The 21164-nt window shown below is 42.4% G+C and overlaps 2 protein-coding genes across 6 annotated transcripts in view; one reads left to right on the plus strand and one right to left on the minus strand.

Annotated features, from left to right (window-relative positions):
- Positions 1-3129: 3129 nt before the first annotated feature.
- Positions 3130-17176, minus strand: TRMT10A (tRNA methyltransferase 10A). 3 transcript variants are annotated; one of them, XM_075500616.1, is made up of 8 exons: positions 17099-17176; positions 15416-15717; positions 14214-14376; positions 12286-12357; positions 11725-11799; positions 10599-10748; positions 9282-9387; positions 3133-5666 (listed from the first exon to the last, which is right to left on the minus strand). In XM_075500616.1, exons 2-8 carry the CDS (start codon positions 15688-15690, stop codon positions 5500-5502), a joined length of 1008 nt encoding a protein of 335 aa, XP_075356731.1. In that variant the 5' UTR covers positions 15691-15717; positions 17099-17176; the 3' UTR covers positions 3133-5499. The 3 variants fall into 3 exon arrangements, with proteins under 3 accessions (XP_075356733.1, XP_075356731.1, XP_075356732.1); XM_075500617.1 differs by lacking the exon at positions 17099-17176 and adding an exon at positions 16829-17004; XM_075500618.1 differs by lacking the exon at positions 12286-12357 and having other exon boundaries at positions 3130-5666.
- A 132-nt stretch (positions 17177-17308) lies between these two features.
- Positions 17309-21164, plus strand: part of MTTP (microsomal triglyceride transfer protein) — a 33408-nt gene continuing 29552 nt past the window's right edge. The window contains exon 1 of one of the 3 annotated variants that reach the window (XM_075500620.1): positions 17309-17853. In XM_075500620.1, coding sequence (XP_075356735.1) covers positions 17769-17853 — 85 coding nt within the window. In that variant the 5' untranslated portion in view covers positions 17309-17768. Of the gene's footprint in view, positions 17854-20372; positions 20422-21164 lie in introns of those variants that run through there. The other 2 variants (XM_075500621.1, XM_075500619.1) reach the window with 2 other exon arrangements.

Below are 21164 nucleotides of genomic sequence, written 5' to 3' on the forward strand. Positions count from 1 at the left end.
CAGGGAGGCTTCTTTGTTAAAGAGTGGATGTGCTTCTATACTCTCAACTGCATATGGAACAAAGCCAAATCTAACATAATTCTAAGCCTAGCCTGATAATGTACAGCTTGCTTTTTCAAAATGTTTTCCAGAAAGGGAGAAAGAACACCTTTTGCTCTCAACGCTGAGAAAGAGAGGTCCAGCACAAGCAGACACACTATTCCCAGGAAGAACTGCAACTGAGAAAGTGCTATGGAAACAAGAGACTGTCCTGCCTTCACACTCTATCGGAAGTCTTGCCTGTGCCACAGCCACCCCCAAACAACAGACATCCCCTTTCCAGTGGAGGCCGCCCTATTCAGAGCCACTGAAGTGTCTCCCACTCACCTTTGCATACAGAAATATGTAATTTTAGCACTTATATTATAAAGATACCTGTTCAGACTCCCTGTTAAAATAGTTTTATGCTCAATATATTTAGTCCTCAAGCGATTCAACCAAACCATGCTGCATAGGTACATGAGAAGTGAGCTAAATGAAAAAAAGGATGGAGGCAACACTTTTTGGCATCAGATTCATCTTTTTGCATGACTCAGCCAGGCCTGCACAAAGAAAGAGCTCTTGTGTGCAGACTTGACTTTACAGTTACAGACATACTGAGGTAAGAAGAGGGGCACACACACATTATCTGCAAAGATGCATGTCAAGCCCAAGGCACTGGGAAGAAAAAAGACCTGGATTTTCAAAATCCGGCCTGCAGAGTGACTGCAGATGTCTGCCTCACAGCAAGCTAGAATTTGCTTCCATGTGTCTTAGGTGTAAACACTACAAAGTCAGCTGGAAACCAAACTGGAAACCAAGTGAACTGGCAACCAGACAGCAGGGTTGAGTGACCACACACCGACTGAGCTGTGGTAATGACTTATTGAATGGGCTGGATACTTAACCAAATGCTTTTGGGCCATACCCAGATTGCCTTAATTCCATATAAATCTCTGTCCTGAGTGTTTTTTATCAGCTGTCTCTCAGCATCATGCTGCATTAGCTGAGCCTGAAAAACTTAATTATGTCTCAGAGGCCTCAGAAGCTCACTACTGAACAGAATCAAAATGAAAGAAACCACATTAACAGTCTTTCAACAGCATGGTTACATTTCCTCCATGAAGCTGACAGGTATTGAGCAAACATGTTAGAGCCAGAAGGGCAATAGTTTGCAAGGATAGTTACAATCAATTGCATCTTCTCAGTCATTTCCCTTCTCAAAGCATCTGTTACTGTATTTGCTAGATGTCTGAAAACAAAGCTCCCTCAAGGGCACTTCACCCATCCTAGCAGTAAAGGACAAAAAGGTTATGTTCAATGTGTGAATCTCAAGATCAGAATTAAAGTCATTTATGTTGGGAAGTGTCTCAGGTAGTAACCTGTCGATCCAGCCTGAACTTTGCCATTCCCCAATACAAATGTTGCCCAGTCAAGTTTTCACCCTAAGCTTCAGTTGTGCTGTGTCCTCCAACGCCTTCCTTAATCCCACCTCCCAGCTTTATCAGTGACCTGGATTCTCTAGCAGGAGAAGCTGAAGCAGATTCTTAGAATCACATCAGGGTGCAGCAGGGATGGAGAAACTCTTAAGACTACTCTGGCGAGGCAGCTGCATTTCTATGTCCTCTAATAAAATTAGATGCCCCATCTTCTGAACTATCACTTGTCCCTACCCCCAACAGCTGGGAGTCTGTAGTCTTTAGGATCTGTCTGCTGTTACTGAGAAGGTTCAGACAGTACACCAATTTAAATGGTCATGCACCCATGTCAAGTATTTCTAAATGCTTTGTGAAGTGCTCAGGTTGCAAACCAATATCCCTCTGCAAGTATTTATTTCTGTCCTTCTTCAGAGAGGTTATCCTGTCACTGCAGATCTGCCCATTCAATAAATATGTAAAATCTTTGCATTGTGCAGTGAATACAGAAATAAGTATGAGTTATACGCTTTATCATGATAACTAAATATGGGCAAGTTTTCAGAGCTTTCAATAAAAAAAACAAAGAGCTGAGCTCAGGTAGCTGTGCTGCTATTTAAAACAATTTCATTAAGCAGTTAAGAAAAAGAATAAAATGCATTAGAATAACATTGACTATTATCAACTCTGTAACTTATTCACTGTAGGTAAGTAAAGTAACACTTTAGTTCTATCTGACAATGGCAGGAAGCCAGGAGAAACACACTAACAGCATCCTCCAAAGAAAATAAATCATGTCACACACCCAGACTGCACAATTTAATCAGGGTGAACTGTCTTCCCCAACCCGCCCCTCACCAGTTTTATATTAAACAACAGAGGAAAAAAAAAAAGTAACAGATATTCCCTGCATCAAGATATGAGATTAAAAATACTGAAAAGTCGAATGCCAGATGCAGGATGCCTAGAGGCCCCTCACTACACTTAAACAAACTTGAAAGCCACACTCAGACTCCCATGATTTCTCACAAATCCCACAGTACAGGTTTCTGGTCACTTGACTGTTTTCAAACAGTTGCCCATTGCTGCAGAGGTAGGAGGTACTACTTGGGAATTCCATGCCCTTCTTCACAGAAACAGCCGGGGGGGGGGGGGGGGGGGGAAGACACAGCATGTGAAATACATCAGAGTACGTATTTCAGGATCAGAGTGAAATACAGCAGACCACCAAGACTGCTCGGGATGCTTTTCCCAGGGATGTCAGCAAATGGCCATCCTACCAGCCTCCACTTCCACACTGCAAAAAGACACTGGAAAGACAGGACTACCACATTCCTGGTCTGTCATGAGGAGTTGTGGCATCATGGCAGGGACTGGAGGTGTCACAAATAGCACAAGCCTTCTTGCTTTTACAAGCTACTCTCCCAGACTCTCTCACAAACAGGTTTCAGTTTCTCGCACTTGATCTGATGCTGGGGTGATTTTCATGTGCTCCAACCAATTCAGCTGTTTTCATCAATAACTTTACATTGAAATCATTGCAAGAATGGCCCTTCGGGCTTCGGGGCTTCTTGAACCATCACTTCTCCCTGAGGACTTCTGCATAGCTGCAGCCTGCTGCCTGCAAGCAAATCACGACTTTACTCTAGTATGATCGTGTCTAGTGCTGGTGATTCCACCAATGAACAGCCAAGCATCTAAAGCATTTAGAAATGGGTTAGAAATCTCACCGGTGCGAGTCCAGGTTTGCCAAGAACAGCCTTTTCTAGATGGTTGCAGAACCATCTAGAAAGGCTGAGGATGGCAGCAGTAGTCAGAGGGCTGTTCCCATCGAAATCCCAGTCGACTCTTGCTTACTGCTCCATCTCACCAGTTAACGCATCCCAAGGACAGCACCCTGTAGAGACAGCTCATGACAACAGGCATGAACTTCAGCCTAGTATGACCCAATTAGGTTAGCACAAACAGAGAAAAGGTAAACAACAGCAATGGCAATTACTGGCTAAGGCACCAGCGAGGAGAGGGAGATCAGGTGATCGAGACAAGCAATGCACATGAAGAGGCAACAGCTAATCACTAAGCTGCGGAGTTAGCACTAGGAGCCTTCCAAGAGCAGCATGCCAGACCATCTTTTTCTTCCGTCTATTTCTCCATAGACAGGTAAGCTTCAGATTTGCAACCACTTGATTTAAAAACACGTGCATGTACATGGGAGTGTGTGTTTATCTAATTTCACTGGTGAAGATGTAAGACAGGCTGTGTTTTAAGCCACACACTTCCTTCACACCAAAAAAATGCTTTGTCAGCAAAACAATTCCATAAGACGCTTTTGGACCCTTTCAAAATGTCTCCAAAGTCCCCAGTTTGTCTATGCGACCTGCTCTTGCACTCTCAAGCCTGACTGAATAAGGCACGTGTATGAAATGGTCTTAAGAAAACCTTAGAGAGACTGAAGAGTCTTAGATCAGGTTTAATAGGTGCTATGTGCATTCACATGCAGAACCTCAAGTGTAAAGATGTAACTCCTTGTAATTTTACTGCTTTACATATTTGTATCAGAGAATCAGTGTAAAACACAGTGGGTATACTTATGCTGCACTTCTTGTTACAGAAATAAAAACAGCAATGCTTTTATGAAAAAGCTGATTTAGTTTCTGGAACAAAAGCAATCCCATCTTTGTAAAGCCTAACAAAAAACCCTGCATTACTTGAGCAACAAACCACAATCCATACTTTTAACAGAAGAAACTTTTCTATGGTTATTTAAAAAATATGGAGAAGTGCACTGAGTGTATAAAGTCCTAACTAGTTGGTTGTCAACCATTTACAGACCATAGGGACTAGTCACCATTTGAAAGCAGTAATAACAGAGGGAGGAATACAAATGGATACAAGCTAAGTCATACTTGGATCAGGCCTCTGATTCCAGCTCAGCAAAGACGAACAGTTACGATGACGTGTTCTTACGCTCTTCAGCTGACCTATGTGAAAGCTGCACTGTTCAGAAGCTGCAGCTGCCAGTCCCTACAGAAGAAAGGGATGGGGCAGGCTCACAGGTGAAGTGAAGCCACATTTCCAAGGTGTCCATTTCAGTACTCTGCAAAAGCACTTAAGTCAGTTAGAAATAAGTTGAATCAGAACTTCCAGCCAAGACTGAGACTACAACTTTTTTTTTTTTTTAAAAGGAAAAATATTTGACAAACAATACAATGCATACAGTATCATGTGATAAAACAGGTATACTGAAACTGAGTGCCTTGTAAGAAAGAGTTCCTGTCTCCTGGTATTGTTCTGAGACCATGTGATAAATTTTGCTAAGAGGATCAAGAAGTAATCAAAAGTGACTGTGTCACCTCAACTCAACGTGCACCACGTACCAACCAAGGCACACAATTTGCACTTGTGCAGACATCCATCCCACTCAAACTGAAGTATAAAGCACTGGCTTAACCCCACACTCTTACTTCATCTACTGACCCCAGCTAACTAAACACGGTATATAAATCAGTGTGGCTCAGCTGATAAAGGTAGTTCAGTCGCTTGTGATTGTCTGTTGAGATGCTCGGGAAAATTAGAATTTTTGTTTGTTTGTTTTGAGTGTTCATGCATGCTTTGCAACAGGCACTAGTGGTACAGGTTTTGAGGTCACAGGAACGCTTGTCATTCACTGCTTTTAAGAACACAGAACACAAATGGAGAAAAATGCATACATTAAAATAGTAACTACTAATGCTCTTGGGTAATACACTCAACTTGGTATGTATAAAAAAAATAATATTTAAAAAAACAATTAAATAGCTTCCTTGGGAAACAAAAAATTCTGCATTTGCCATTAATTTATTTTTTTCTAAAAAGCTATTAATATGGAAGTTTCAGGGTAAAAAACAGCATTTATCTTTACCCTTCATGTCCAGAAACAGCTCTGGGCCAACTGTGGAACTACCAAGCATGGAGACAATTCAGTATCACAAGGGCAGCAGATGGTCTTTGCAGTGTAACTACTTCGCGTCTCAGTTTTATCCCATGAACTGCATGTCTCAGCTTTCCCACCATCTCATTCTGAAGCCTAGTTGCCATCCGAGTCACTGTCTTCATCTTCTTTTCCAGATGGAGCATGTTTGGATGAATCATTGGCTTCTCCCAAAGGAACAGCCCCTTTCCGCTGTGGCAAGACACTGAAAAAGGCCTCCTTCCAGTCTCTCTTCTCCAGGTATGCAAGGATGATCTCAAACACTGCAATGTCAAGAAAGACCATCAGCTCTTTTACAGGGAGATAAGTGAACTGCTGATAGGAACACACTCCCAAATCCCTCTTTACAGAGGTTTACATGCATTCGGGTGGCATCTTCAGAGTAAAGCTGATGAAGTACAGGCAGAAGCAGACAAGGCAATTCTGCTACTGCTGCAGTCTAAAGCCAAGCACACTTTGAGTTTCCAGTTGTAAGACAGTTACTGCAGCAGTGCTTTTCTGCAGCGGCTCCAGTTCGAATTAATTTCTCTCAGGGACAGAGAGAAATGTCCCCTCAGTACTTCAGGTCTCACCTGTGCCTTCTATACAGGCATTAATGCTTTCTCATGTTTGACAGGAATACTGCTGTGGATGCACTTGAACAATGACTTTGTCCCCTCCCTAGCATATGGACAGCCCAAAGTCTTCCTAAACCTGCTATAATTAGCTTTCTCTTTCATTTCCATCTGAGCTTATGGAAAAATTCCTTATTAGTCTCCAGTTCTGTGACCTTTTCTTGTTGTTTCTATTATGCTAACCATACAGTCACCCTACTCCTCCTGTTTCACCTCCCAAAACTTTCCCTGATTGACAATAGCTCCAAATTGCATTATATGCAAAATTCATTGGCAAATTCTTATTTAGAAAAACTCCAGGCTATCCAAAAACCTCTCAACACAGGTTGTGGCTCGGCAGCAGCAGGGAAGGCAGGAGCAGGCCCTATGGCTGGTGAGTAAGCCAGACTTGGATGACAAATCTGGGACAGAGAGGTGGCTCCTCAAGCTTGGGGCTACAGGAATAGTGCTAACACAGCCGGAGAATGCTGACTTCAAAGAATGCACCCCAGCACAAGCGTTCTCGATGCCAAGCGACAACATATGAGAAGGGATCAAAGGAGCTGTGGAGGGAAAAAAAACCTTACAGAGAGTTAGGCAGGCGTTCAGAAAGGGAGGAGCAGCATGGATCTCATACTCATTGAGAGTCAAGTTACAGAGTAGTGTCACATTTACTAGAGGTTTCCTGGATCCAGGTTTACTGGACAGCCAGCTGCTCTCTGTGACACTGATACTGAAGAGCTGGCCATTTTACTAAGCAGGTTATTCACCTGAAATGTACTGTGAAAGTATGAGCTCTCAAAGGACTATATTAATATCACTGTAAGTTACTGCAGAAAGGACCTGTGCAAAAATGCTGGCTTAAGAGACAAGAAGAGTGTAAGGAGCACGTTTCTTCTCTTTTGTTTTGGAACTTCCTTTATCTGCACAGTAAAACAGAACTGATGGAAAAAAAGAGTGGCTTTCACAGGAGAACAGAGGCTTCTATGATGGGCTGCAATAGCAACAAAAATATTATGCAAGGACAGAAAAAGGCAGTGGGAACAGTTGGTTTACATCATTGTAGACTGGAATGGAGCAATATGGTCCCTGTAATATACATTACAAAGTATTAGCCTTGTGATACAAACCTGTGATACAAACAGAAGGAAGCAAACTCTCTCAGCGACACTTGCAATTGTGTTTTGCAATACAGTGTTTTACACAGATCTCAAATCCTCCAAGTTTTAAAATTCCAGATCGAGTTAAAAAAAATAAGTCGCATCTTACACCTTGTCTGTTTTCTAGCATCAAATATTTCACACATACGTGTGTTCCTCATGCCATTTTAACATGGCAATGCAGGCACTGAACTGCCTGTGGAAATATATGGAGACTCAATCCCAAGAGAGAAGGATTATAAATAAATAAATAAGCAAAAAGCAACAAGCGAACTCTGCTGTTAACGACGCCTTCAATCTCCCACCACCAGAGGGCCCATTTAATTAATGTGCTTCAAAGACTGACAAGGCAGTTCAGAAAGAGTTTCTTCTTCTACAGGACTTTCCAAATTCATGCCTATCACAAGTAGTTCCACAAGGACCAGGCAGGTCCCACAGTCTCATCTGGCAAGCCCTGTACTGTACTCTGCTGGCTTCAGCTTCTGCACCGAGGGTGGGGACCCAGAGGCCCGAATAACCAAATCAAAACAGAAAGGGTGAGCAATTACACAGTTACACAAAGCAGTGAGGTGGATGTATTCACAGCAAAATACAAAAACCTCAGTGCAAATATCCTTCTCACCTACACAAAATTTACAATATGAGATTTGAGAGGCAGCTTGATTCTGTCTACTTTACTCATGCCAAGTAGCATCTCCCATGAAAGCCATCTTTTTGGATTTAGGTTGTAAGCTATTAGGGTTAGAATATACACCAGAGCCTTAATTATAGCTGTTAAAGGTACCTCTGCTTTTGGTGGTGGTGGAGTTGTGTTTATTTTCCTTCCCAAAAACCTTAAGCAAAATACTGCTATAGTATAATCTTTACCTTAAAAAGGGTCTCTGTGTTAAGAGCTTTTCAGCTGCAATTTGAAAACGTTTTAGAAGGGCAAGGGAAGACAAGCTCACGCGAAATGAAATCTCGGCAACTAAATTGCAGTGAAATCAGTGCCTGAAAGTCTGGCGCAAGAAACATGCACAAGACCATAAAGCAGGTAAGTGAAAACCTCAATGTAAGTGATCCAATTTATACACAGTGCTCAAACATGTAGAAGACAGCCTCCAGAAATGTTGACACTAGAGGTCAGTATAAGATTACTGCAGAAAAACTCCAGCAGAAAGTTATAGCTATCATAACTTTTGATGAATAACACATAAAGTCCTATTCTTGCCTATATAAAGCAACATTTAAAGATCAAGTTTTAGAAGCATGTAAAAATCTTACAAATACATGGGGTTTGATAATTTTTAATTCCAGTGATATACTATATTCTCCTCCACGTTTAAATAATCTTTATTATCATGCAAACACACACCTCATAAATCAATGGCATTTTAAGAAAATAACGTTCTCATCGAGTAATGTGTTACAGAATAAAATAAACTTGAAATAAAGCAAGGTAAGATAAAAGAACCTGAAGCGGGGCAAAATAGAGACTTGGACACCAACTCAAAAATTTCCATAAAGGTCTGACTAAGCTCCATTTTGCATGTATTTTTATTTAATGACACTGAAAGATAATCTAATAATAAAACTGAAAGTTTAAAAGGAGTGAGATTTAAGACTTTGTTAAGCAATTGTATACTTCAATCAGAACCAGGAAACCAGGTAAAAATACAGTTATGAAAGCTCAGCAGATGGAGTACTGCTGATACCAAATGAGGTAAGTCTACAGGTACCTAAGCAGTTACTGCTGAACAAAGCTGTCCAAAGAGGTGAAAACATCATACATTTATCCTCCCCTGGGATAAAATACATGGGATAGTTTCCAACATTTTACTCACTTATGCATTAAGCCTGGAAATAAGACCAGGATGGTAAGAATGCCAAAATTACCCATGGGACAAGTCATCAGAATAGGAGGTGCACTTCTAAGTGGCTAAGACACCATCCTTTACATTTAACCATAAAATATTTAAAGGTCAGGGCAATTACTGTATCCCAAAGGCAACTGGATTCAAGAAATATCAACATAATAAAATAAGAATTGGGTATCTGCACTACAATGCACATTTTGAGGGTTCAAATTCTGAATATTGCAGGTATATTCTATAATAATGTCATTATTTTGTGATTTAAAACTTACCATGATTGACGGCTAACACTTTCCGACTGTTCATCTTGACAAAGTTTCCAAGCGGGAGCTGTGCATGACCAATTCCCTGCTCTACAGCTTTTTTGTAAGTAACTCCCTGTGGGAAAGACACCAAAGCAACGGGACTGAGAATCACCATTTCAGATCAGCCCATACAGATTACTACAAGTACAATTTTCTGGCAAGAGTTTTGCCAGTGCTGCCATGATCTTGCTTTAGAAGATAGTTACAAAAAGAAACTTACCCTGGTTAGACAGTACCTGCTTTAAGGGCTACCTTTGGAAAACTTACTACTTTGAATATATGTCACACTGTGATATATGGTCAAAAGGATTGTAAATAAAACTTGTTCATGCAGCTGCAGCTCTAGAACATGTCAGTCATAGCCTGTTTTAAAGGCGAGTTTATGCTTAAGTACAAAGTTACTCAGATTGCAGTAACTGGGTATTTTTTGAGAGGAAGAGTAAAGAAAGATAAAGAAATTTTGTTTGCTTTTTTAAACCTGGCAACTCCTGTGCCCAAGATGAGCAAAAAAACCCTTTAAAATTGTGTAAACACTTTATACCATAATGACTATATAAAGGATCTGCTTTAGCTCCCTCCTAGCCTTTAACTGTGGACTAACCACTGAAGTATCATTTGGTAAGGCTTAAGACCCATCCCTTTTTTTAGCATCACATTGAAATATTAAAGCATGTCACCAGAAATTACATAGGAGTGTCTTTGAAGAAAAGCAATAACAGTGCTTTAATTTCCCAGCTGAATTCTCTATGACATTCCAGGTCTACACAGCACGATCCCACGTACAGGTATGGAACCAGATCCCTGAGGCATGTGTGTTACTTAGCCAAGTTTTCCTGACAAGCAAACTTTTTAAAAAAGGACATCCAAGATTCAAGTGCTGTTCTTCATCTATATTTGGGCACGTGCACATACAAGCGCACGCACACACACACACAACTGCATGAACAGAAACCAAACCCTTCTGTCTGAAAATACGGCCCACAGTAAACTGAGCAGTGTTATTAATTCCATTCCTATATTTAAAATGAAAAGATAAAATCCTAAAAAGCTTAGCATGTCTGCACTCTGGAACACAAGCCACTGCTACCGCCACAAGTTTTTTTTCCCCTTTTCTTCAAAATTTTTTTGAAGTAAGTTTTTTTTGAAGAAGTTTTCTTGTTATTTGTTAGTTTACACATGAACAGCATTAATGTCAAATAAAGTGCCCCACCCCACCACCCCCTCCCGGGGGGGGGGGGGGGGGGGGGGGGGGAAGAGCTGTAAAGAAATGGACCCACAGGTTACCTTGTGGTGATTGTGATCCACCAGCCCTCCAATCACATAGGCTTTCTTCTCATCAAGCTCACTGAGAACGTCTGGAGAATCTGAGGTAAGATATACTAGGTCTTCTTTCTTTATTAGCTCACTATAGTGCTCTGTTCTAATTTGGATATCCTCAAAAAAAGGTAGTTAAAAGAAGTTACATTCAACTGATGAATTGCTGGGTAAACTTTACAGACCCAAGGTGGAACCAGCAAAAATAAATCCAATAGTATGCAGTCATTCCACATCCCTCATTCATGTTTAAGTACGTAGCAGAGCACAGACTGACTTCTGCATAAATAATCCACAGTCCCTACAGCACTGACTCATAAAAATCATCAGGAAATTTTCTGAAACCCCAGAAGAACTTTACAAATCCTTAAGTTCTTGTGATTCCCTTCAAATGTTACCATATTTCTCCTAGGGATCCAAATAATTTTCAAGTCCACCTTTCTAAAAAAAGCAAAAACAGGAGTAAATGCTTAGTTAACGTTACTTGTTTGATGAGAGGTTTATGCTATGCTTTTGCAAAGCAGCTGTCACACAAGACATGCTGAAAGTAGAACTGTTTTTATTTACGCAAAGTGGTCTTCATTTGAAGTTGTTGGAATATTGGTTTAGCAGAGAGTTGCAAGGAAAATCACGAGTTTGACCACAAGAAAAGCTACTTCTCTAGAGAACACTTCAGTGTTGAGAGGAAGCATAATGGAAGTGAAGATTCACACAAGAGAATCACATCATGATTTTAAAGTCTTGTTTTTTGCCAAGGAAAAAAGAGCACTGTCAAGACAGACAACTGTCAGAACTGTCTAAATCAAGTAGTCTTGCTTACTGTATCAGAGAATGGAATCTGTTCAATAAAAACAGGTGAAAACAGATATGTGTGGAGTTTTTCAAGCAAAAATCAAATCTAGATTCAAGACAAGCAGTCTTTTGCTTATTTAAGTTAAATTCATTAAAAGCACAAAAAGCTACACTATTTCTAATATGCTATTGCTCTGATGTCTTAGAAATACCCATGTGGAAAAAGCACAGGTCCTTCACAACTAACAACCTAGTTAGCAATTATAATCAAGCTTTCTTTTTACAGAAATAGTCAATTATTCACCTTCCAGTTCACCCATCCTTTGTCATTTTCATTCATGTTGCTCTTCAACTGTCCCCCATGGCTGGTCAAGTAAAACTTCAAAAAGAACAAACAAGAGGTACAAAATACTGAAATGTTAATATGCCTATCTGTTTCCTCTCTGTACAAGACTTCTTCTATCCTTACCTATTAGCTAAAACTCTTAATTATTTTTTAGCTGAAAGTGGTACTAAGACCATATTCATACAGTTGGTGACACATTTAAAAGATAAATAGGCACTTACAGTCACTTTTTTTTTTCCCAGTCTGTCACAGATAAAACTGACTACCAACAGTATTTTAGTGGCACGCCAGTATCTGGCACTCTTCATCTGTATGCACATATTTCTTCATATATATGGGCATTTTTATAACATATGGGTTGAAAATTAATCTATTACAATATAACTAATTTTTCTTATTAAAAAGAGGCAGCTTAAATATTTTTTTTCTACTACAGTTCTCACCACTTGGGTCACAGCTGCCTTTCTCATATGCTTTTGTAATGACAATACAGTCAGCACTCAGTTTGTTTAAACATACCTGCACAGGATGAAATGCTTTGCGGTTTTCTGCATAACATCTCTGAATTTGCTTGTGAAGCTTCTTAACATCCTGTATACAACACAATTTGTTTTTACATAGTCCTTCAGACAGACCACCACAAAATGCTTTACCATGAGCCAGTCAGAAGCTAAAGAGAAAAAAAGGAAGCTTTTAACTGGCAAAAGTGACTACTGAGAGAGTGCGGACATCAGACCCTGAGAGAAAAAACAGCCACTGTGAAGGGATTATGCCGACAAGGAAATGCGCATCTTCCACAAAAGTGTATTTAGATACATCTATGCATGTGCTTGATTTGCATTATTCTAGGAAACAAACAAACCAAACAAAAATCACTGAGATTTAATTATATGTAATAACATATGCAAAATTAATCTGAGGAATCAAGCAGATTTATCACTGTGACAATACTCAGTCTTTCACCCATGCGAAAATCCTGAGAATATACAGTTTATATTGAAGAAAATTAAATATGCATAATTAACCTGAAGAACCCCAGAACAATGCAAATATTTAGGAGTTGGCTCCAGCATTTTGACCTGACAATTTGGACAACAGTTAACTAGTAGTACTTAAAATGCAGCTGACTTGATGTTTAGCCAATTATGTTTTTTCTAAGGTACATTACATAGCTTTATTCTCAGTGCCCCAAAAGCAGTGTTTCGTAAATCTAACTGTTCCCATTTTAAAATGAACATCATTATATTGCTTTGATTCATGTGGTGCTTTGACAATGTTTTGATATCTCCAAAGGATTTCAAGTAAACTAGACTTTATCACTACAATATTGCAATGCAAGTTTTTACAGCCACTAGAGAAAGTGTCTAATTAACCCCATTGCTAAAGGCCACAACCATCTTCACTTACAACGCTTCACTCTTCCTAAACACCTGCAGAAGTGCCAGGTTTTATACCAGGCCTAACAGGGGCTCTGCCTGACCAAGGAAGGAAACGTGTTTTACAAAGGACGAAGGTCAGCAGGAAATGCCCAGCCAGCATCTCTGAAACTACCAAGGAGGTCCTCTGGTCTCTTCTAGGGCACTGCTGAAGGGCTCCTCAGGGAACCAAGTTCCAAAATGCCAACTGGAGCTTCCCCAAAATTTTGTGGTGAGCGGCACCAGCTTCTATTAGTGCTATACATGATTTGCATTACACTCAACGAGCAGCCAGATGGGCTTTGCGAAAGCTTGAATTCGAGGAGTCTGGCAGAGGCAGAACAGCTCAGGGTAACAGGGAGGGAAGAGGTCTGCCTCAGAAACCAAAGGCTGCACTCTTACAGGAGGCTGCAGACTAACTTACTTTCCTTGTAGAATTAAAGCTGTTTTGATCTCAAAACACCACACCAAGCATCTTGACCAGTGGTTGGGTATCATGCTGATCTTTCTCATATCACCCGTTCTTTCATCTATTCTAAAATTTTAGAGACGGACTGAACAGTGTCCTCCTGTCCCAACTGCCTCTCGTGTGACCGAGAGAAAAAGCTCAGTATCCTCATAATGCTCAAAATTCTCATTTCCACAAATACTTACTAGCACGGTTAGGAGCCTCAGGTCCACTTTGAAAGAGAAAGTAACTGGATGTGGCATTTGCAGCCCCTCTAGCAAAACCATTTTGAGGCAGAACTGCATCTAACTTCATGGTGAACACGAAGCACAAACTCTTTCTATATTCCTGTTTTTGGAATCAAACCAACTTACCGCATCTCCATGAAGGCAAAAAAAAACTTTGGCAAGCTTATATAAAGGTACATTCCAAACCCTAAAAAATTCAGCAACTGACATAAGCAGGTCTGGGAGTCATCACAATCTTAAACATGCTAACTCTCCTCTGAAAGCTGCTCTCCAGTTTTTGTGCTCTGCACTGGGGAACCTTTCAACATTTGTATGTGATGGGTAAGTTTCTTTTACCTTTAGCACCATCAAGTCATCAAAGCTGCAGTCCACAATGAGGCGAAGCGTACTAGGAACAACTTCCCTTCGCATACGCTTTCTGTCATTCCCTTCATTATTGGAGTCCAATTTTGACTGACGTTCTAGTTTTCTTTTCTGGCGTTTTTCTTTTCGTTTCTGCCTAAATAAACAAACAAACAAATAAATCTTCAAAAAGCGCTGCCAAATCTGCTGAGGTATGCATTATGCACATAAATGCATACTTCTATGATCAAGGTGGTTGTCCCATGACTATGGTAGTTTAAACTTATCCTGTTGCTTGCATTTGTGCTAGGCTGACACCAGCATGAAACACATACCCCATCTTTGTGAAGTTCTGTATATACCTACAAAGACAGACATCTGACACAAATGCAATGAAGTCAGTAGTGGGAGTCTCATGGATTTAAGGGTGCTCCAAGTCAGGTCTCATAACAGAAACAACCAAAAACATTGCCAAAATTGCAGTATCAGAATCAGAATGTGGAAGGCAATTTACCTTCTATTTCACTGAACAGTTTTTCAAAAGGCTTCTGAAGCAATTGTTTCTTCCCCCTGTTCCCCCCGATGGGAGCAGGCAGTTGGGAGATCAAATTTCAGAGGCAGCAACTTTAACAGCCACTGTCTCAGGAAGCAACACTTCGCATTCAGCAGGACAAAGATAAACCATGATCAGCCCATTTGCAGATACGCTTTCTCTCAACAACAGAATAATACAGAAGCCCATCATCTTCCAAAACTATTTTAACAGATCATAAGTCAACATAACTTATAGCACAGCATTTCAAGTGTCAAAAGAATTTTTTTCATTCACTGTCTTTGTAAGATTCACCAAGTCTGACAGCACCAGGGAAAGAGGGCACAGCCCATTGAGAAAGGAACAAGGCCACGCGTTATTTCTCTCTTCTGACAAACCAAAAACATGCAAGTTTGAATCCCTCCAGATATCCTCTTCAAGTTGAGGAACACTTCTAGTATGGAGAGAGGATGCTTACCTTTATAGCTTCTTCATACGCAAACGGAGTAGCCTGTGACTACTGCTTTAAACCTGTCGTAGGAGAAAACTGGTTCAACTGCCTTGATTTGCTAAAGCAATCTACACGCAAATTCTGCTGACACATTATTATTATTAGCACTAAATACTATACATGATCCCAGGAAAGCTATTTTGCAAACCATACCTCCGTAGATCTTTCTGTTGTTCCCACTGTTTCTGCTTTAATAGCTTCTTCCTTTGCCTCTTGGACATGAGCTCAAGGCATTCTTCCTTGTTTGAGCCTGCCTCCTGTCTCTCTACTTGATTGCCACTTGACTTCACCTTTCCTTCCACATTAGGAACTTCAGGGGACATGGTATTTTCCGTTGGCACCTCTGGACTTTCTGTTGGCGTTTCTGATGACATTAGCTTTTGGCCGAGTTTACTGACTTGTTTCTCAACACGTGATAAGCATTTCATTAAAAGCAAGCTTTTCCCTCACCAATTCTGTAAGAAACAGAACAATAGTATGAGTGTTATTAACAAGAAGTTCAATTAGAACAAATATCACTTTACACCTACCATAAACCTGAAAAAAATAAGTAAGAGATGGCATTTTTTTGTTTAAAGCTAGGTTAGTGCCTCTGCAAACAGTAACATAAAATACTAGAGAGATTAAAACCTCTATTCAGATCATGTCTAACACTCTGCCTGCTACATCTGCAGCTATTCAACAGTTTCCAATTAAAAACTTCATGAAAACACAACTGCTTCAAAGTAGGGAATCATACTGGATTAAATGTAAAAGAAAAAAACATTAGCAGTACTATTATGTGTACACAAACTATTCTCAAATACACAAACAAATAATTAAATAGGTATCTTGCGATATAACTACGGCAGCGTGTTAGAGAAATGTAATTTTAAAGAGACTAAAGCCATTTTTGGGGGGAAAAACAAGTGTGAACAAGATGTACCCTTTCAAAATTAATTTTTATTTTTTCTGAGAACCAAAGACACTGGCCAACCACTGACACTGGCCACTGTCAGTGGACAAAACACAGAAAGGGGGTGAAAAGACTAAACTGTTACTCAGCAAAACATTCTGCATTCAAATCAATTACAACTATACACTCTCCTTTTCAATGGCAAGTATTATTTTTTCATACTAGTAGCTCCCCTGTGCTCAACTGCCGCATAGTTTTCCAAAGATAACTAATTCATGGGAGAACACTGCATTTACAGAGCCAACATGCAGAAAAAACACCCCCCTGGCTTATTCTGGAACAGAAGAGCCAGAAAACACACAAAACACCAGAAAACCAGAAGTGTTTTAGCTAACACCGATTTCCCTGTCTGGGGGCATTAAGACACAAGGCCCAGGGAGTCGAGATGCTCGTGGGTGCCAAATGGCACGGCCTTGCGTGGCACAGGTGCGTCTGCAACCACCACAGCGTGCATGCCCCGCAGATACCGAGTTCTATACATACATCTCTGTATGTATATATAGACGCATATACATATACACGCATACATCTATAGATATGCACGTATCCATGTATACACACATTTTATATATAGAATCACAGGCGTTATTTCTGCTCACGCGCCGAAGTACCTCATAACTCAACAGGACCGGCCACTCCCGCCCACAAGGGCCCGGGGCGGCCGTGACCCCCCCCCCCCACGGGCGGCAGCGACAGCCGGGCGTTTCGGGCGGCGGCGTGGAGAGGGGGGTCACGCTCTCCAGGCTGTTGGGAGGCGGCCATTTTCCCTTCCTTTCCCCTGAGGAACCCCGAGCCTGAACCCCAGCTCTACCCCCACACACACCCCAAGGGGTAACGGACGCGGCGGGGGAGCGGGGGGGGGAGGGGGGGCTGCAACGTACCCGCGAGCCGCCCCACGCGCAAGGCCGGGGATGGGCAGGGGGCGGGTGATGGGAGGAGGAGGAACAACCGCCCCCCCCCCCCCCCTCGCGCGCACGCGCGCGCACCTCCCCGCCCGCCACGACTTCAAATCCCGGCGAGCAACGGGCGGCGGTCACGTGCCGCTAACGGACACCGCCCCGGCGCTGGGGCAAGGCGCCAGGGCGCGCAAACGTTGGGTGGCCGCGTTATGGCGCGGTACTCCTCCCCTGCCCAAAGACCGGCCGGTAGCCAGGGCGGGACCCGTCCCTGCCGGTTGCGCAGGCCGGCGGGGAGCCGCTCTCGCTCCGGTCCCGCTAGGCACCGGGGGTTTACACTGATGGCTGCGTTCTGAGTCAGGTCTGGTCGCACCTGGAACAGCTTCCAATCAAATAACAAAAGAAAAAGCTGCAACCGTAACGCATGCACTTGAAGATGGGTCATGGTGTGGGTGGGTTTCTCATTTTTGCATCGTTGCTTATAACAGATGCTGGCAAGGCTGTGAATGGCTGCTGCTGAGCGTGGCGGCAGAGCGAGTGCGGGTGGACGTGGGTGCCGTGGCCAGGCTTTAGGGGCCTTTAGGGCCCGACCTTGCAGGCAGGTACACGGATGAGCCGATCGCTTTGAAATCAGCCGAGTACCACTGGCAGGCAAATGCCCCTGCTGCAAATCATGAGGAAAGTTGTGCTCCTCCTTGCCTATGGCTGTGGTGGCTCCACGGGATTAAGAGGAGCGAAAAGTAAGAAAACTTTATTTTTATCTGATGGTTTTGATGACACTACTGAGTTCACACAGGGGCCAGTGAAGTATTTTTAAGTGGTGACATTCCTCAGAGCAGATTTCTAGCTCCAAAGGTCCCCCAGCAATGCTGTGCTCCCTCTGCCCCCTAAAAAGGGGTACGCGCCTTCACGCTTCAGATTTTTAAAAGCCACCGCCAATTAGCTTTTTAAACTCTAGTGTCAATACTCAACAAAGGGTGACGTTCTTTCACCTTCAGATAACTTCATGAAAGAATGCTGCCCTGGTACAGGAGTCAGTTCTGGAGATTGGGATTATAATATAAGAAAAATATATTTTGGGCAGCCTAAGTATGTAGATATCTGTTCACCCCTGGCTAATGAGGCACACGAAGTTAGCAAACATACGAGTGCGTGCTACCATAATACCCTTTTCATGTGCATCGGTGTTTATCTCAAGTTTCACTGGTTCCAGATATACACACTCTTTCAGTTTTAGCGCTGGTTTCAGGTTTACTACGGCTATGTTAAAGTCAAAAAACTGTATGGTGTCACTATAGTAGGACACTGACCTTTAACTGCTGTTCGTATTTAATATTTGCCATAATATTTGATTTCATTTGTGATTCCTATTCCCTGCGTTACTTTAAAAATAGCTAGATTTGCATTTGCTTTTGCTGGTGTCTATTTAAAACCTCACTCGTGTTATTATTAATATCTAGCTTTACACACCAGCATCACACAAGTCCAAATGTGCCACTGTCCCGTGAAGAATCCTTCATTTTCCTTTGGTCATTAGAAGGCTGCAGATCAGTTACTGATAGAAACCCATTTGCTTGCTTGCTTTTTTAAAAAAAGCAAAAAGGCATCTAACACATTCACATGATATTCAGATGTGCTTTTTCTTAGAATGAAGAAACTGCTTACGCATTTTGATTTATAAATCTGTTTTCTCATGTTGCACTTTCCAAAGCGGCAGTATTGCTAATCCAGACCCCTACGTCCTCAGACACTGATAGAGGCTAATGCAATGTTTTCTGAAGTCTGCCAAGTGCCAAGTGGTGACAAAGCAAAATGAAGACCTGAGCAGTTGCAAATATTGAGAAAGAGCTGTCTAACTGAATTTCATTATTTTGATAGAGCCATAAGATGACTTTTCAAGATGCTCATTCAAATGGTGAGTTCTCCCCAGCAACAGAATAAACTAAACACCCCATAGTTCAAAACTGCGTATCGAAGCCTTTTACAGAAACAGCACTGCGGATGAAGAGGCAGAGTATGGAGAGAGGAACAAAGATACTCTGTGGAGGCTCAGGTGTGGACACAGACATCACTCTCTGTGGGCCAGGTCTGATTGCAGCACTCTTGAGGCGAAGGTTAGGATGCGAGTGATGCGCACAACTCTTTAGCCAGTGGCTTGGCTACCTCCCCCTGCCCCCCGTGGCAGAAGTGGGGGGTGTCTTATTCACCGAAACAGCAGGAGCTGGGGCACGCAGGCACCAGCTGAAGGGCAAAGATGGACTTGGGTATTTCGATGCACATAGCTGAAAGTTTGAGTTGAACACCAAGATCTTCAGACTGTCACTTGTGAAGAGAAGACAAAAACGTTTTGTTGACCTCAGAAGAAGTGAGGAAATCTCATTAGTTTTATTAGGTCATATAAAGATATGAGACTTATAGTTTGGACTCTGGAAAAGGTGCAGCAACAGTAATACTTTGACCCCAGCCATATGCCAGCATGGCGTGAAGCGTACATGAGGGGCTGATGCTGCAACCTCTGCATGTAATGGACTTTGGTGGGTGCAACACTTCTTTCATTGGTGTAATTTGATTTCAAGGAAATCACTGCTGATTTACTCTGGGCATAACTGAGGTGACGCTCAGGCCTCCTGTTTTTAAGACGTTTGAAGAATATACCAAGTATGCGTTACAGGAGTAAATATGTATATGCACGTGGAAATATATGTAAACTATTTCTCTACATCATGGCTACATCCTTAGTCCTATAATTGGCACAACTACACTGGTGTCCAAAGAGATACACCGATTTCACTCAGCAGAGGATCTGGCCTCTGATATTCTGGTGTCTAAGAGAGGCCTTTTTTTAAATAACTTTATTTCAAGGAAGATATACATTTCCTGTGTCCCAAGAGCATAAGAAGAGGACAATTGCTCTTTTCCAGGTTTCAGACCAACATCAACTCCTCCCCGTGAGTGAAGTGTGAATGTTGCATTTCCAAAGCAGGATCCATACCTCTGCTCTCTCTCTAGCCAAAGTTGGTTTTGCACACAGATCCTTATTTTTACAAAAAAGCATAGAAAGCCTGGCAAGGTCCTTGTTTACCAAACACAGCGAAAGGATCAGCTGGAGTCCTCTGCCTCAGTCCCTTGAATTCAGAAGCATGTCACAACCTGCGCTGGGGAAGCAGCATAAATAACAACAAACTGGGGAGAAGCAGTAGCAGTCCTCAGGATTTCCTACTAATCTCCTCCCTCCCACATGCGTGCACACGCACACACAACACATGAAGAGCTCTGGGGGGACTTCCACAAGGTGCAGAGAGATGAGGGTGAGTGAGGGGTGTTGGCATGGACCTGTTGTTTCCCACCGCTGGGCGACGTTTGACATCCACGGTGCTCGGCTTCTCTTTTACCACAAGGCAACGAAGGAGGCATTTATACCGCCCAAGGCGAAGGCTGTTCTCACCTTATGATCCCTTATTAATACAGAGGAGCTGGTGGCAGAAATGGCCTGTTGGGAGCAGCTAAACACAGCCTGGGGTGGCATTGGTTCAGTCGGGGTGCTTGTAGCTCGCAGTCTTGTTAAAGCAACCTCTGGAAGTGGAGCGAAAGAGCGTGGTGATGGCTTATGGGTGTGCCTCCTCTACAAGCAGGACCAGATCCTCCCTCCCTGCAGAGCCAGGGAGGCTTCGTATGCTGGGGGAGAGGGTGCCCCCTCGCAGGCTGTGACACCCAGGGGGTGCCGAGGAACGTGGGGGATGACCTACTGCCCCACTGTCACCTGAGGGACAAGCAGGTCCTTTAGCGAGCCCTGTGTCCTAGAGGCTTAGTGCGAGATGGCCTGGGATTTACTCTCAGAGGAAACAGGGAAGCACGTGGGTTACTCAGCCAGGGGCTTATCAGGGGAGGTGGTGAAGTGAGCACCAGAAAAGGGGAAAATAGGGGTGAAAAGGAGGGCTTGGTTTGCCCTACTCCCAGACCTAGCCAAGCAGGCACTCTTCACCAAGGTGGGACAGAATGGCTGGTTTATCTCATCTTTTCAGTCTCTAACCTCTGCCACTGCAATGATGTG

This window comes from Mycteria americana, chromosome 4 (assembly GCF_035582795.1).
Source record: "Mycteria americana isolate JAX WOST 10 ecotype Jacksonville Zoo and Gardens chromosome 4, USCA_MyAme_1.0, whole genome shotgun sequence".
In the NCBI taxonomy this organism is placed as follows: domain Eukaryota; kingdom Metazoa; phylum Chordata; class Aves; order Ciconiiformes; family Ciconiidae; genus Mycteria; species Mycteria americana.